Genomic DNA, 14,733 nt, shown 5'->3' with positions numbered 1-14,733 from the left:
TTATGTTCACTAATCTTTCCAGTACGGCATCACTAAAGGCTTAAAGCTATCATGTGGGTACAGAAAATTTGAGGTAATATAAAGATTCATCCCAACTATTTTTAATTACGATGCAAATTTTGATTTAACAACTAATCTTTCCTTAATCTTCGCTATCATGGTACCCCATCACAAACATTGATTTAACAACTAATCTTTCCTTAATCCTTAATCTTCACCATCACTTGAATTTTGAGCTCGACATTGAATAATGTCACATCCCGGCCCATGTTTGACTCCACCATAGCATGATATTGTCTGTTTTGGGTCCCGACTACGCCCTCATGATTTTGTTTATAGGAACTCACGAGCAACTTCCCAGGGGGTCACTCATCCTGAGATTACTCTAGCCCAAACTCGCTTAACTTCGAAGTTCCGATGGAACCCAAAGTTAGTGAGTTCCCAAAAGGCCTCGTGCTAGGTAAAGATGGGAATATGGGCTCTACTTCACCGCAGCACAATATTGTCGGCTTTGGGTCCCGACCACGCCCTCACGGTTTTGTTTCTGGGAACTCACGAGCAACTTCCCAGGGGGTCATCCATCCTAGGATTGCTTTAGCCCAAACTTGCTTAATTTCGGAGTTCCGATGGAACCTGAAGCTAGTGAGTTCCCAAAATGCCTCGTGCTAGGTAGAGATGGGAATATACATATAAGGCTTATAGGATCCTCACCCCTAGGCGATGTGAGATCTTACAATCCACCCCCCTTAGGGGCCCGACGTCCTCGTCGGCACACTTCCGGCCAAGGATTGGCTCTGATACCAAATTCTCACATCCCGGCCTAGGCCCGCACCACATCCCAAGCTCGACTCCATCGTAGCACGATATTGTCCGTTTTGGGCCTCGACCACGCCCTCACGGTTTTGTTTCTGGGAACTCACGAGTAACTTCTCAAGGGGTCATCTATCATGGAATTGCTCTAGCCCAAACTCGCTTAACTTCGGAGTTCTAATGGAACCCGAAGCCAGTGAGTTCCCAAAATACCTCGTGCTAGGTAGAGATGAGAATATACATATAAGGCTTGCAAGATCCTCACCCCTGGGAATATGAGATCTTAGAAATAAGGTATTGTATAAGCTATATCGATAATTTGAACTTGACGTTTCTCATTTTTTCAATGTCGTTGATGATAGTACGCAAATACAGGATATATTTATGCAGTACATGATGTGCTATATTCCAAAAATAGTTCTATGCTAACTAATAATATGAAGTGAATAGTGCCAAAAGGACAAATGGCACCTTCAAACAAAACAATTAGTGTTTTGAGGGTGGGGGAGGGGGGTCGCATTGGCAGGTCACACCGATTTATTTTTGTCTGTTTTGACTTCCAATTAGATCTCTCTATATTTTCTACATTTCATCTTGGTAACATATGAGTTATATTTTACCCCCAAAGAAGCAAAAACGCACAACAGTGTAGTACATTTGGTCTGCAAATGTAAAAATCTGCATACGTTGTAAATGTGGATGGAAGTTTTGGTTTGAATGGACTTCCCTGTATGGACAAAGTCAAGGAAAATGGCTCGGTGGAGAGGCACACAATTTCAAGAATTTCTATCCAATCCTTCAATCATGACATATCACAATTCCTATATAATGGCATATTAGCTCACAAATGTACCACAAGCAATAGAAGAAGAAGATACACTAGCTATTGCTGCCATTGCCTTTGTAATTTCAGTTTGATAATGATAGAGACAACTGCTTATGTCATGAAGATATAGGCACATTTGCCGAACCTCTTAAACATTGTGTTTTGTTTAATTTACGTTCTACTACACACATATCATTAATTCAACAACATCATCTATATTATATATCAACTCTATATGCGTTACATTTACAATGACTTCAGCAATTGATCAATTTGACGGTAATGGCAACTCTTGTTTTATTTATTTATTTAATTTTGGATTTTTTAGGCTGAAGCCTAAGGTATCCTACACCGTGAAGCAAAGGATTAATTTTCAGTGGGGTCAAGAAAGGTTAAAGGTATTTCAATTCACTCTTGCCCACTGTCAAATTGTACAAGTCCTCCCAAAGCTTTCAACCAGAGAATTATCCGTGTTTTTGCTAACTTCTTGTCTCAAATCCAACACCAAAAATAAACCTAACTTGAAATTCTACAACATTTCTACTAGACTACTTGCCGTGATTTATTTTATTTTGGTATATGCAACACTTGTTTTAGTACAACACGTTGACACCTAATCATTAATTAATTCATGTTTGATTGCCATTTAGATTAGCATCTCTAAAGCTGCATCTGCATAATGTGAAAAACGTACCTATCATGAATTGTATACTCATTTTCTCTATCTTCTCAACGGAGGGAAATAGAGGAACGCAAGTATACAGACTGCGACATGGGAGTTCTGCAAAAAAATTTGGACTTATGAGGTTACTTGTGACACAAGACAGAAAATTAGAGAAAGAAAAAGGGTTTATGTGCGCCACTAATCTATGGGTTTACTTGAAAAACAAGAAATAGAATAGGAATTAAAGAAATGGAAGTGTAAAAAGGGGTTTTGTCTTTAGTGATCTTATCTATCAAGTAGTCTGATTTTTTAAATAATTTTTACTGTTTGATTGTTTAAAGTTAATCTTCATTGTTTATTTTCCGGACTACTCAAGAGTCGGGACTATTAAAGAAAATTGTTGTAAAAAAAGTAAGAAAAGATAATAAATTAGAGAATTTGTCGGCTGTCCTTTCTTTCACCATTGGTTCATACTTTGGGCGCTCAAATATTCAGAGTATGATTATCTTCCCTTCTATTTAAATGATTATGATTAAATCACATCAATATCTTATTGTGAATTTTTTTATAGAGAAAATTATTAAAAAAATATACAAGAGAAGGGGAGAGAAGGAGATGGTACTAGGAGGGAGAAAACCATACTCCCCAATATTCACCAAGTACAGGCACCGCCGCACCATGCAATCATTTTGTTTCAAATGACCAAAATACCCCTATTTATTTTTGGTGACCAACCAAACATTTTTTTTTAACAAACAAAACAAACTTTTCTTAAATGGAAATTTTTATTCCGTTTAAATCAGGTACACTTCGATGTACTTAAAGCTTTCATTAAATTAGTTAATTGAGTGTGCTCTCTTGCATTTAAATTTGAATTTCATCTCCAACAAAAGTTTGAATTTCATCTTATACTTTTCGAATAATTAAGTATTATTATTTGTATCAAGTTAATCACACTTCAACTCTTTATTTAGTTGGACACTTAATTCTAATAAGTGATATCAAATCTCAAACAAGGAATCTTCCCATAAAAAAAATAATGGGTAAATTACACAAAACTACCTCAACTATTAGGTCATTAACAGTTTCATACCTCGTTTTTAAAAAATTTCAATGTCATACCTTATCTTCGAATTTGTTGCAATGTCATACCTTCCGTCAGTTGTCTGTCAATTCCTTTGTTAAATGCTGACGTGGCTTGAGGTGGGGCCCACTTTTTATTAAAAAAAAGTAATAAAATATTATTAAAACAATAATTTACCCTATTAAAAAAAAAAAAAAAAAAACAACTCAAACACCCATATCCCATCTTCCCCGCACCCACCCGCGCACCCATCATCCATCTCTTCCTCCGCAGCGGCCCTCGCACCCATCCCCAAACCCACCCTTTTCTTCCCCCTCTCGTCTTCCCCAAACCCACCACCACCTCCAACTCTCCCACTGCCGCATCTCCTCCTGGCGACGAGACCCATGATCGGTCACATGGTCCAAGAGTTTCAGGAATAAGGCAAGGAAAACGGGGTGGCCCCGGAGAAGAAGAAGAGAATGAGGATGAAGAGGTCAAGGGTGGCCGACGACGAGTGCTTGCAGAGGAGGGTGCAACTAGGGTTTGAGGATTTGGGTTTGGGGGTTGGGTAGGAGGATGAGAATGTCGTGGGGAGTGGTTTTGGATTTGGGTTGCAAGGAAAAGGGGTTGGGGAAGATGGGATCTGGGTGTTCGAGTTTTATTTTTTATTTATTTTAAGGGTAAATTATTATTTTAATAGAAAGTGGGCCCCACCTCAAGCCACGTCAGCATTTAATAGAGGAATTAACAGACAACTGACGGAAGGTATGACATTGCAACAAATTCAAAGATAAGGTATGACATTGAAACTTTTTAAAGACGAGGTATGAAACTGTTAATGACCTAATGTGACAACCCGTTCCAAATTTTACATTTTTATTTTATTTTAAAAGCGTGAATTTTCGAAATTGCCCTAGAGGCAAGGACTTTGACTTCCGTTGACCATCGACTTGAGAGATGTGGGACTTATTCTTTTAGCATATCCTCATAGTACTCGTTGGTACGAACGTATAGGCGAAAGCCGTTTGCGAGTCCGGATTATAACGGTATAGTTACGGATGTTCGAAATTGGTTATTCAAGGTTTAATGTTAATTAAATTAAATCCCTACTTTGTGGGGTGAAGCCAAATCAAAAATGAGGAAAGAAAAAAAAAAAAAAAAAAAAAGGGAAGTGGCTTTCCTGTCCACCCACACCCACCACAAGTTCCCATTTTCCAAGGCCGATTCTGGCCAACTCCAGTGGAGTTTTTCGACGCCACCACCACCATCTTGAAGCTCTCGTTCCCCTCTACAAAACTCACCCAAGAACCACCTTGATTAACCATGGTATGTGGCGTTTGAGGCCACAAAAGTCGACGAAAATCAACGGTGCTCCGGCCACTCTTTTTGATTTTCCGGAAAATCGGCAATGTGATGGCCGATGCCACCACTTGGGCTTTGTAGCCCATCATCCCAGGAGAAAAACCTTGACCCCGTTGGACCACTGTAGAAGACGAATCGACATCGGGAAGTTTTAGGCACCCGCCAGCTTTGTGGGAAAAATTGACCATCTTCCGTCCACTTTTGGACTTCGTGGCAAGTATGAAAGTTGCTCCACTCACTGAGATCTTCATTTCTGTGAAGTTTGAGAATTTTTGGAAATAGTTGGATTTTTCGACGAGTCGGGGCGGCCGACCGCCACCCTCGGCGGCACGTGGCCAGTGGGCCGCCAATGCTATTTTTAGGCTATGTCGAATGTCTTGAATTCAGTTTTGTTATTTGAATGACATAGGTCGATCGTTGGAACCTAAATTCGTTACGATACGTTACTTGATGAAAATGTGAATCGACGATCCGACCGTTGGATCGTCACCAAACTTGGATACATTATAATACGTAATATTTAAAGATCATAGGAATTTATGGATCGGGAATCCGATGTACGGATCTTCCCGAATTGAATTTGTAAGTTAGTAAAATAAATGTTCACATCTACTTGGTTTTGGGCAAATGGCGGAGATCCAACCGTTGGATCGTAATGAAATTTTAATATGTTATTCTAGAAACATATTGTGGATCGTTGGGAGTTGCGGATTGGAAATATGATATGCGGATCTTCCAAATCGAGCTATACAGGGTTGTAAACCCTACCGTCGATCTTTGATCGACGGTTGACTTTTGGTCAATGGGTCTCAAATTATTCTCGAAGGTCCTTGAGGATATGTTTTATGTAAATTATGTATTCTATCGGTAAAAACTTTGAGACGTGATTTGATAATTGGTCACAGGCGACGATAGATCGTGATGTCTCGATGTGCGTGCAAGATAATCATAGCGTGGACTCCAGGTGAGTGGGCCTTTTTCTTTCATAGGCATATAATTGATAGTTCCACAAGCACTTCTATAATGATCTATGCTTGTTACCTACAATTAATCATTTCGAACTACGAATGGCTTGATCCCTGTTTAGGGTACGTAGGCAGTCTAACAAGACGTTAGATGCAGCCATATAATAAACGAGATTAAATAATTGAGACAATAGCCTCATTTAGTGAATTGAGCAATGTGAAGGACATTGGTGGGAAGTGTGAGATTTAGCTTTATGATTTGGCGATTAATGTTGATCATGAATCAATGCGTGAAGAATCAAGAAATTGAAGTAAGGAAAGGTAAGTAATAATAGTTAATGTAGCTAGGGTCTAATTGGGCTTAACACTGATGATTACTCTCAAAAGTAAATAGTTTGGGAGTAGGGTGTTATTGATTGTACATGTTACGCCGTATTATATATTTTGGGAATATCATGAAATGTTTGGGTATAGATTGCATCATGGCATATTCATATGGATATTACCTTAACCTAACTATTGTGAATGCTTTGAAGTGCTATATGACGCCGCGGACGCCCAGGTAAGCTTCAGGTGAGTACATGTTGATGTCAGTGATGGTAGTGAGTACGATTGTGTTGAGATATAGTATAGCTCATAAACCTGCACCCTGGTGTTAGTGCTCCCGCTCGTGGCCAGGGCACAGTCCTTCACGTGATGTTCACCTCCTGCACCTTACGCTCACCTTGGATTCAAGGTAGGTGCACAGTCCTGTCGTACAGACCACTTTAGGTGGTTTCGACTCGTAGGTGACCCTCGATTATTCGCACAGTTTTCACGTGATCGTAGCACTTGAGCGTATTTATTTACATCCAGTCTTGTCGTACAGACCACTTTAGGTGGTTCCGACTCGTGTGCAGGTATACTTATTGAGCTATTGGCTAGCCACGATTGATGAGATATGGATAAGTCGTACAGGTCACTATAGGTGACTCCGACTTATATGCTAGCCATGATTGATGAGATATGGATAAGTTGTACATGTCATTTTAGATGACTCTGACTGATATATCATTTTGTATTGATTAAGTTCATTTGGCCTACTTATTAATGTATGGTGGAGTTGATGGCAAACCGTGGTTTTGGTCATTTCTAAGTATGGTTTGGATATATGTATATATGTTGTACTGTCCTATAGAAAACGATAAGGAAATTACAGTGAGAGATTATTACTGTTAGAAAGGTAATAGTTTTGGGAAGCTTGGTTTTACTGCTTACTCACACTTTCTGTTTTGTACCCCTTCAAGTTTTAACTGCTGAGTTCGTATCGACGAGGATATATAGCTAATCTTAGTATTGGTGGCTACTTTTAAGGGTATGATTCTTACCCACACTACTGTACCTTACTTATGCTCTGACATCGCGTGTGAAATGGGTTCGCTCCCACTCGTAGCGCACTCTGGTATTTAGACACTTTTAGATTCAAATTTATTCACTTTTTATACACCATCACATTTGATGGATTCGTCACCTTCCAGGTGTCGGCCAACACAGCTCGATTTGGGGTCCTAGTGGACATTCCGGGTCGAGGTGTGTCACCCAATAGTTGAGGTAGTTTTATGTAATTTACCCAAAAATAATATAATTACAACTAGTTATGAATAAGTTAAGATACACTATATTATAATTACTAAACACAAGTTTTTTTTTTTCAACAAAAAGAAGTCCAATACTTTATATCAAATTATTTAGGGTTTGTTGAAACAACTTTTAAAATAACTGAAAACGCTTTAAAAAAAAAATTTTAGCTTCCAAAATCGCTTAAAGTGTTTCATGCCCTTGCACTTAATGACTTAAAGCTCGTTTGGATGTACTTTTAAAATGACTGCAAGCGTTTTTGGTGAAAATATTTTTGGAAACAATCCTTAGTAAAAATGCTAATAAATCCTGAAAAAACACTTAAGGTGCTTCTTGTAGGAAGCACTTAAAGTGCTTTTGGAACCCGAAAATATTTTCTCTAAAAGCGCTTTCAGTCATTTTAAAAATACAACCAAATGAGCCTATAAGCATTCTAAAAACAATAAAGTACTTTTTTAGAATTTACTTTCATTTTTACTAAGGATTAGTTTTAAAAACATTTTCACCAAAAACACTTTTAATTATTTTAAGTGCACTTACAAACGAGTCCTTACACTTACTGACTTAAGCATTGAATAAATTCAATTTCAAACAGTTTCCTCACCATTAAAAAAAATTTAGTAAAACTAATGAAAATAATTTGAAAACTTTGAGTTTTAACGACAACGACAAAATAAAAGGTAAATTGAATAATATAAGGGTTGACTTTTTTAGTGTAAAAATATGCTTTTTCGTTAAAATAAATAGTACCAAAAATTTTTCGTTAAAATTTCTAAAAAAATTTCAATTATTTTCGTTACATTTAATAACAGAAAATTTGTTTTCCAAATATTTTGTAGCTTAAATCTTTCAACAAAATCATCAAATTTAGGGGTGTTGGTAAGCGGGTTATTGATATTGCCAAGGAACCGGAAGGCACCTTTATCTGACACAATGCGAACTCAAACGGTGTCGTTTTGTCCTCAGTGAAATTGATTCAGTGTTTTCAGGCCCTGACATGTATCATTTCGTTTCAACCATGGCGCTTTGCTTTTCAACAGGTAAGCTCCCCTGGCTTTTTGCACAGCTGACCCACACTCAGAAGCAGAAACAACCAAACAAACCGACACCGAAAAAATTGAGATTTTATCGATGTGAGACTCTTTTAGTTTCACATTCTTACACAAATTTCTGAAAAATAACACTCAAAACATAAATAAAATTTTAATTAACGAAAAACAATAATAATGAGTTACCTTAATTAAGTATTGAATATGTAATTCATAGAAGTCGAATTTTCAGTGCAGGCTATTAGTTTTGCTTATTTTCCCTGCTTATGTAATGTTGTTGCATTGCAAACCATCTTGCGAAGATTAGTTCGTCTATTGATGATGAGTTAGTTTGGTTCGAGGATCCTCATAATGTTATACAAGGCGTTTTCCTCCAAGACTTGTTATGATTCCGAGTTTTACATATTAATGCAAGCTATCGTATTTTCTCTAAAAACTCGCCATTCATAAAAGTTGTGGCTTATAAAATGTATATAAATAAGCATTCAACTCAAATAAGTATTAAACTTGCTATTCATAAAAGTTATCACCTATAGATACAGGTAATGTCACTAGGTTTTGGTAACGAGTAAAAGTAATTATTTTTCTGCAGAGATGAATAAATGATGCTTCGTAGGGTACATTTTCATGTTAAAAGTACGTGCAGTAAGTGTGTACAGTGATAACTAGCTCCTAGAGAGAGAAACACATTTTACCTTTCTAGTGAGAGACAGTGAATGAATAAAGAATCCATTTTTGCTGCTCTCAATCTCAACATTTTCCTTTTGTATGTCATTCTACATCCCCATTCTGTCTTCACCTGCTCTCCTCCTAACTGGGTTTACTGTGTTTTTGCTCGACTAAACACCTGGAATTGCTCCTCTCTCTCTCTCTCTCTCTCTCTCTCTCTCTCTCTCTCTCTACACATATTGAGTGAACAGCTTTTAGGTGTGTGCACTGCACTGTGTGGGGTATATGGATTTTTGACTACAGAGGGAGCTTTCCCACTTTCATATATTCTGGCTTTTGCTTTTGCTTCAGCTTCTTGCAGCTGGTTGAAAAAAAAGGTTGCTTTTCTGCTTCTCTTTTTTTTTCCCTGATTATTTTTTTTATGCAATTATTATGCCCCTTTTGTCGCTATATCAAGCTTCTTGTTACACCATCACTCTTTGCCTTCTATTTCTTTTTCTTATAGGTTACACAGTTCCCATCTCTATTTTTTGGTAGTTAGTGGGTTATGCATGTGAGTTGTTCAATTTTTTGGGTCATCACTGCTGACTGTGTCCCCTGTTTCTGCTCACTTCAGTGGGGGGTTTTTGCTAGATTTGGAATCTGGGTTTTGCTTACATTTGTGTTTTCATAGTGTTTCTGGTGTTTTTCTAGTGAGATAAAGCAAGTTCAGAGGAGGAATCATGGCGAGTGGAGGCGGCGGTGGAGCTCCAAAAGTTACTGAGCCACAGCCACATCCACCAAAAGAACAGCTAGCCAACGTTTCTTACTGCATTACTAGTCCACCTCCATGGCGTGAGTGCCTCTAATACCACAGTCATTAATTATTTTACTTGTTTTGCTATCTGGGGTTCTAAATTTCTAAGCTTTTTTTCACGTACTAATGATATTGTAAGATTATTCTTGGTGGATCTTTAGTTTCTAGCTGTGATTCTTTTGAATCATTATGGTATATCTGAAGCAGGTGTTGGATAATTCCACTCTTTAATTTATTCTATTTAGGGGACATATTCCTGCATTTTAATTGTTGAAAGTAGCTTTTTCTTAGTTCTCTCTTTTTCTTTGGTAGATACCACTTTTCGAAAGGGAAATAGAAAGTCGAAATTCTATGTGCTTTTGCTTTTCTGAAAGAAATTTACTGTCTTCCTTCTTACCCTTCTTTTCTTTTTCTTTTTGGAATTGCGTTTCTGGAGGGATTTGTCTTAATCTTTTCTATATTTTGTTAATTGCTTATTGGTCTGTTCTTTTGACTCGGTAGCTTTTACTGATTAAGTGTTATCAGTACTGTTTTTGGGAACATGGTATCTTGTTTTGCATTAGCCGGAACCTAGGCGATGTGCTGAATTCTAATTCCGTTACTCTTTGGTAATGCTGCTCTGAGTTCTGTTTTACGTCTTTGTCTGTTTAGGAATTCGAATTGAACATGTTGATACATTGCAGATATTGTGTGGTTTTAATTTTGTAGTGCAGGTGAACTTGATTACTCTTAAATCCTGTTACTACTTCATTTGTTAGTCAGAAATGATTTAACAAAATCACGGTCCGTTTCTGGTGCAGCCGATGCCATTCTCCTTGGTTTTCAACACTACATTGTGATGCTTGGAACTTCAGTTCTCATCCCCAGTGCTCTTGTTCCCCAGATGGGAGGAGGAAATGTAAGACCCGAAGAACTTTTTGCGCAATTTGTGATTGACATCAGCCATATGTTGTACTTTTCTTCAAAATTGACCAACTGTATATATGTATGAATATGTGTCTCATTCTATTGTTATAGGAGGAGAAGGCCAAGGTGATCCAGACGCTACTCTTTGTTGCTGGTTTGAACACATTGAAACAGACTTTGTTTGGGACTAGACTACCAGCAGTGATTGGAGGGTCATATACGTTTGTCCCGACCACAATTTCCATCATATTAGCTGGTCGATTCAGTGATGGTCAAGACCCTATAGAGGTTTGTTCTGAATCCCATCCCCTTTTTTTGGTAGTCATTTTATAAAGCAAATTGTTTGTCACTGGTGCATAACAAAAAATACATCAGGTAACCATAGTTGTTATTTTATGTGTGTCAACTGAACTTGCTGAAATGCATACACTAAATGCTGATGCACTACTTACTAGAACAGTGATTGATTTATAAAATTTAGAGAGAAGACGAGTTACTCGCATTCAGACATCAATAATTCTCACTTTCATCTGCACAGACTTGATTGGAAGCTTGCAGCTTGTGACTACGTTTTAACGTCTTTCATTTCAGAAATTTAAGAGGACAATGCGGGCAATCCAGGGTGCTCTTATTGTTGCTTCAACTCTTCAGATAGTCTTAGGCTTCAGTGGCCTTTGGCGTAATGTTGCAAGGTTGGTTCTAAATAAGCGAAACTCAATCATGGTTGTTAGATTAGTCTAGAACTTGTGAGATTCATAGAGAAATATTTTAGTTTTCTTGCTAAGCTTAAAAAGTCACGGTGATTAAAGCTCAACAAATTTTATTGTTCAGGTTTTTAAGCCCACTTTCAGTTGTCCCTTTGGTAGGAATGGTTGGTTTTGGACTCTACGAGTTAGGTTTTCCAGTGGTAAGTGCTCTTCTGAGATGTGTATGGGCGCATAATATATGGTGGATAATGTTCTGAAAATTATTTCTTAATGCTTCTCCTGGATATTTAGCTTGCAAAATGTGTGGAGATTGGACTGCCAGAGCTTATCATTTTAGTATTCATTTCTCAGGTAATGGTCCTTAAAACATGTTTGAATCCTAATTGTGTCTCTTGCCTTTGTGCTGTTATCTTTGTAACCTTAGGGAAAATTATTCTGCAAGGCTGATATTGTATTTGCAATGATTGTGATGCAGTATTTGCCGCACATAATTCCCAGAGGAAAACGTATATTTGATCGTTTTGCTGTCATATTTTCTGTGGTGATTGTGTGGATTTATGCTCACCTACTCACTGTTGGTGGAGCATATAATGATACCGGCCCAAAAACACAGGCAAGCTGCCGTACTGATCGTGCTGGACTTATAAATGCTGCTCCGTGGTTAGTATGAAATGTGTCCTTAATACAGTTTTAACATTTTTATTGCTGTAATCCTTGCTTTTTACCACGGTCCATCCAAAATCTTTGGTGAACAAGGAAAAATTATATTGAAATGTCCTTTTGTTATTCTTTTCAAAGGAGGCTCCCAAGCCTTACTAGGAGTTTAAGACATGCTATGACGTTTAAATTCTTGATTTGCCTTCGTTAAATAGTAAATATTTAGTCACTAGCATGGCTTATGTTTTAGATTGGTACCTAACATTTGTTGGAAATTAATCCTTATTGGAACTTGGGTTTGCAGGATTAGAGTTCCATATCCCTTCCAATGGGGAGCACCTTCCTTTGATGCTGGTGAAGCCTTTGCTATGATGGCAGCGTCTTTCGTTGCACTTGTTGAGGTTTGCTCTCTTTACCTTCCCGCTCTCTTATATTGATATTAGTTGATAAGCCGAAATTCATAATTTTCATTACTCTATATTACTTTATAAAACAGTCAACTGGTGCTTTCATCGCTGTTTCAAGATATGCTAGTGCAACTCCAGTGCCACCTGCTATTCTGAGTCGTGGAGTTGGTTGGCAGGTATAAAAGCTTATCTATGCGTGAATTTTAGTTTACTACAAATTTCTTCGACATAAACTTATCTGATTTTGTTTCCAAACCTGAATGCGCATGAATCTATCAATGCTATCTTTACGTTATAAAGGCGAGCAAAATATAATGCAGTTTTTGTATTCACAGGGAGTTGGCATTCTGATTTCGGGCTTGTTTGGAACTGTGACCGGATCCTCAGTATCTGTGTAAGACTCTTAATAGGAAACATTTATGCTGTATAAATAAACATCCTACTTCATTAAGTGGAAAATAGAGTTTCTACCTTGTTCTAAGACTTCCCTTTGTCTCTGAACAGAGAAAATGCTGGTCTGTTGGCATTGACGCGCGTTGGCAGTCGAAGGGTTGTGCAAATATCTGCTGGTTTCATGATATTTTTCTCCATTCTGGGTAAGTTATTAATTTATGAGATCTTCTGAATTGAACGTACATTATAATTTATGTTATGTTGGCAACTGTTTGCGACCGTTTTGTTTTGTGACTCAACATTTCATCATTTTACAGGCAAATTTGGAGCAGTCTTCGCATCGATCCCAGGACCAATCATTGCTGCTTTGTACTGTCTGTTCTTTGCATATGTTGGTATGTACAACTGCTTTGGCATGTGCTAGCAGACTGTAGATGGCTCAAGCTCATTCATTTTTATATCAGATTATTTATGATGTCTTTATTCCATTTAATCATGCATTCACAGGTGCCGGAGGTCTTAGCTTTCTACAATTCTGTAACCTAAACAGCTTCCGAACAAAGTTCATATTGGGCTTCTCTATCTTCCTTGGTTTGTCCGTGCCGCAGTACTTCAACGAGTACACAGCCATCAACGGTTACGGTCCAGTCCACACAGGAGGAAGATGGGTATGCAATAATTATAACAAACCCATGTATTTCCTGAATCATGCAATTTTATGTTATGATCTTTACTAACATAAATGTTCATATATTTTTCGCAGTTCAATGATATAATCAATGTCCCTCTACAGTCAGAAGCGTTTGTTGCCGGCTGTGTCGCATATTTCTTGGACAACACACTGCAGCGGAAGGACAGTTCAGTTAGGAAAGACCGAGGTAAACATTGGTGGGACAAGTTCCGAACCTTCAAGGGAGAATCAAGGAGTGAGGAGTTTTATTCGCTACCATTCAATCTCAACAAGTATTTTCCATCCGTATGAAGAAGCTCGTGGTTCGGAGTTTTTGAAGGGGAAGCGGGGTTCCGGTGTACTGATCCACCCCAAGGTCTCAATAACTTGTCTCTGATCCCTCTGTTTCTTTGCTGATGTATAAGTTTCCTGAACAGGATGTTGTAGTTGTACGTAAATCCAACTGGGGATGTCAATTAAAGTTAGTATTGCAGCAGTTCTGTGCTCTCCAATTTTAGTCCATTTTTTTTACATGTTTGATATTTAATATTCACCGTCCCAAGACATCTGGAAATTTGATGGCACACTATGGAGATCATAACTTCTTGATCACGTAAGGAAATTTTAGTCTTGTTCCGTCTTAACCTATCCATGTTCCCTAAGTGAGTCTAAAGTCGGTGATTTTCTAGTATGCTCCTGTGTATATACCGAGATTTTTTATTGTTGGATTCTTGTTCATTGAATTTCCGAACGCATATCTAACAATCCATCGCTTTAATGCTTGCCGTACACATAAGCATGGTAGAGTTTTTGCGAAAATTGAACTCAATAGTTCGTGAAAATTCATTGTCTTACATTTGATATGTTGGCTAGTTTACTAATAACATAGAAGACATGGGCGTAGTTACAAAGATCAAATCTTTTGCACAAAAAATGGGTGTAGCTTCTTTGCGTCCCTGATTATTGTTTGATACATATTAAGTTTATGATAACAATATTAAGAATAATTAAGTTTACAAATACGTGTTAGTCAATAATTTGAGCCATAGAAAGGTCACACCCATTTTGAATATAGAAAATTTAGTTTCGTAGCTACATTAACTTAAATGAATGTGCTCCTCTCCGCTGTTTATATTGGTTTTTATCTTTTTCTTGACCAAGAAAAGAAC

The 14,733-nt window shown here is 37.7% G+C and overlaps 1 protein-coding gene across 2 annotated transcripts; it reads left to right on the top strand.

Annotated features, from left to right (window-relative positions):
- Positions 1-8,581: 8,581 nt before the first annotated feature.
- On the top strand, positions 8,582-14,060 carry LOC137712047 (nucleobase-ascorbate transporter 6). Of its 2 annotated transcripts, none has more exons than XM_068451196.2 (15): positions 8,582-9,405; positions 9,722-9,862; positions 10,625-10,722; positions 10,842-11,018; positions 11,322-11,422; positions 11,562-11,637; positions 11,729-11,788; positions 11,913-12,097; positions 12,399-12,495; positions 12,591-12,677; positions 12,837-12,895; positions 13,006-13,097; positions 13,212-13,289; positions 13,402-13,562; positions 13,658-14,060. In XM_068451196.2, exons 2-15 carry the CDS (start codon positions 9,751-9,753, stop codon positions 13,874-13,876), a joined length of 1,602 nt encoding a protein of 533 aa, XP_068307297.2. In that variant the 5' UTR covers positions 8,582-9,405; positions 9,722-9,750; the 3' UTR covers positions 13,877-14,060. The 2 variants fall into 2 exon arrangements, with proteins under 2 accessions (XP_068307297.2, XP_068307298.2); XM_068451197.2 differs by lacking the exon at positions 8,582-9,405 and adding an exon at positions 9,462-9,581.
- Positions 14,061-14,733: the final 673 nt, after the last annotated feature.

Source organism: Pyrus communis, chromosome 14 (genome assembly GCF_041283825.1).
Source record: "Pyrus communis isolate YQ-2024b chromosome 14, ASM4128382v1, whole genome shotgun sequence".
Taxonomy (NCBI): Eukaryota; Viridiplantae; Streptophyta; class Magnoliopsida; order Rosales; family Rosaceae; genus Pyrus; species Pyrus communis.
The sequence above is the reverse complement of the archived record's forward strand: the minus strand, read 5'-3'. Positions and strand labels throughout refer to the sequence as shown.

Coding starts and splice junctions, on each gene's coding strand:
- LOC137712047 (XM_068451196.2), top strand. CDS start 9,751: ATGGCGAGTGGAGGCGGCGGTGGAGCTCCAAAAGTTACTGAGCCACAG. Junction 11,019..11,321: donor ATGGTCAAGACCCTATAGAG/GTTTGTTCTGAA, acceptor CTTTCATTTCAG/AAATTTAAGAGGACAATGCG. Junction 13,290..13,401: donor TCTGTTCTTTGCATATGTTG/GTATGTACAACT, acceptor ATGCATTCACAG/GTGCCGGAGGTCTTAGCTTT.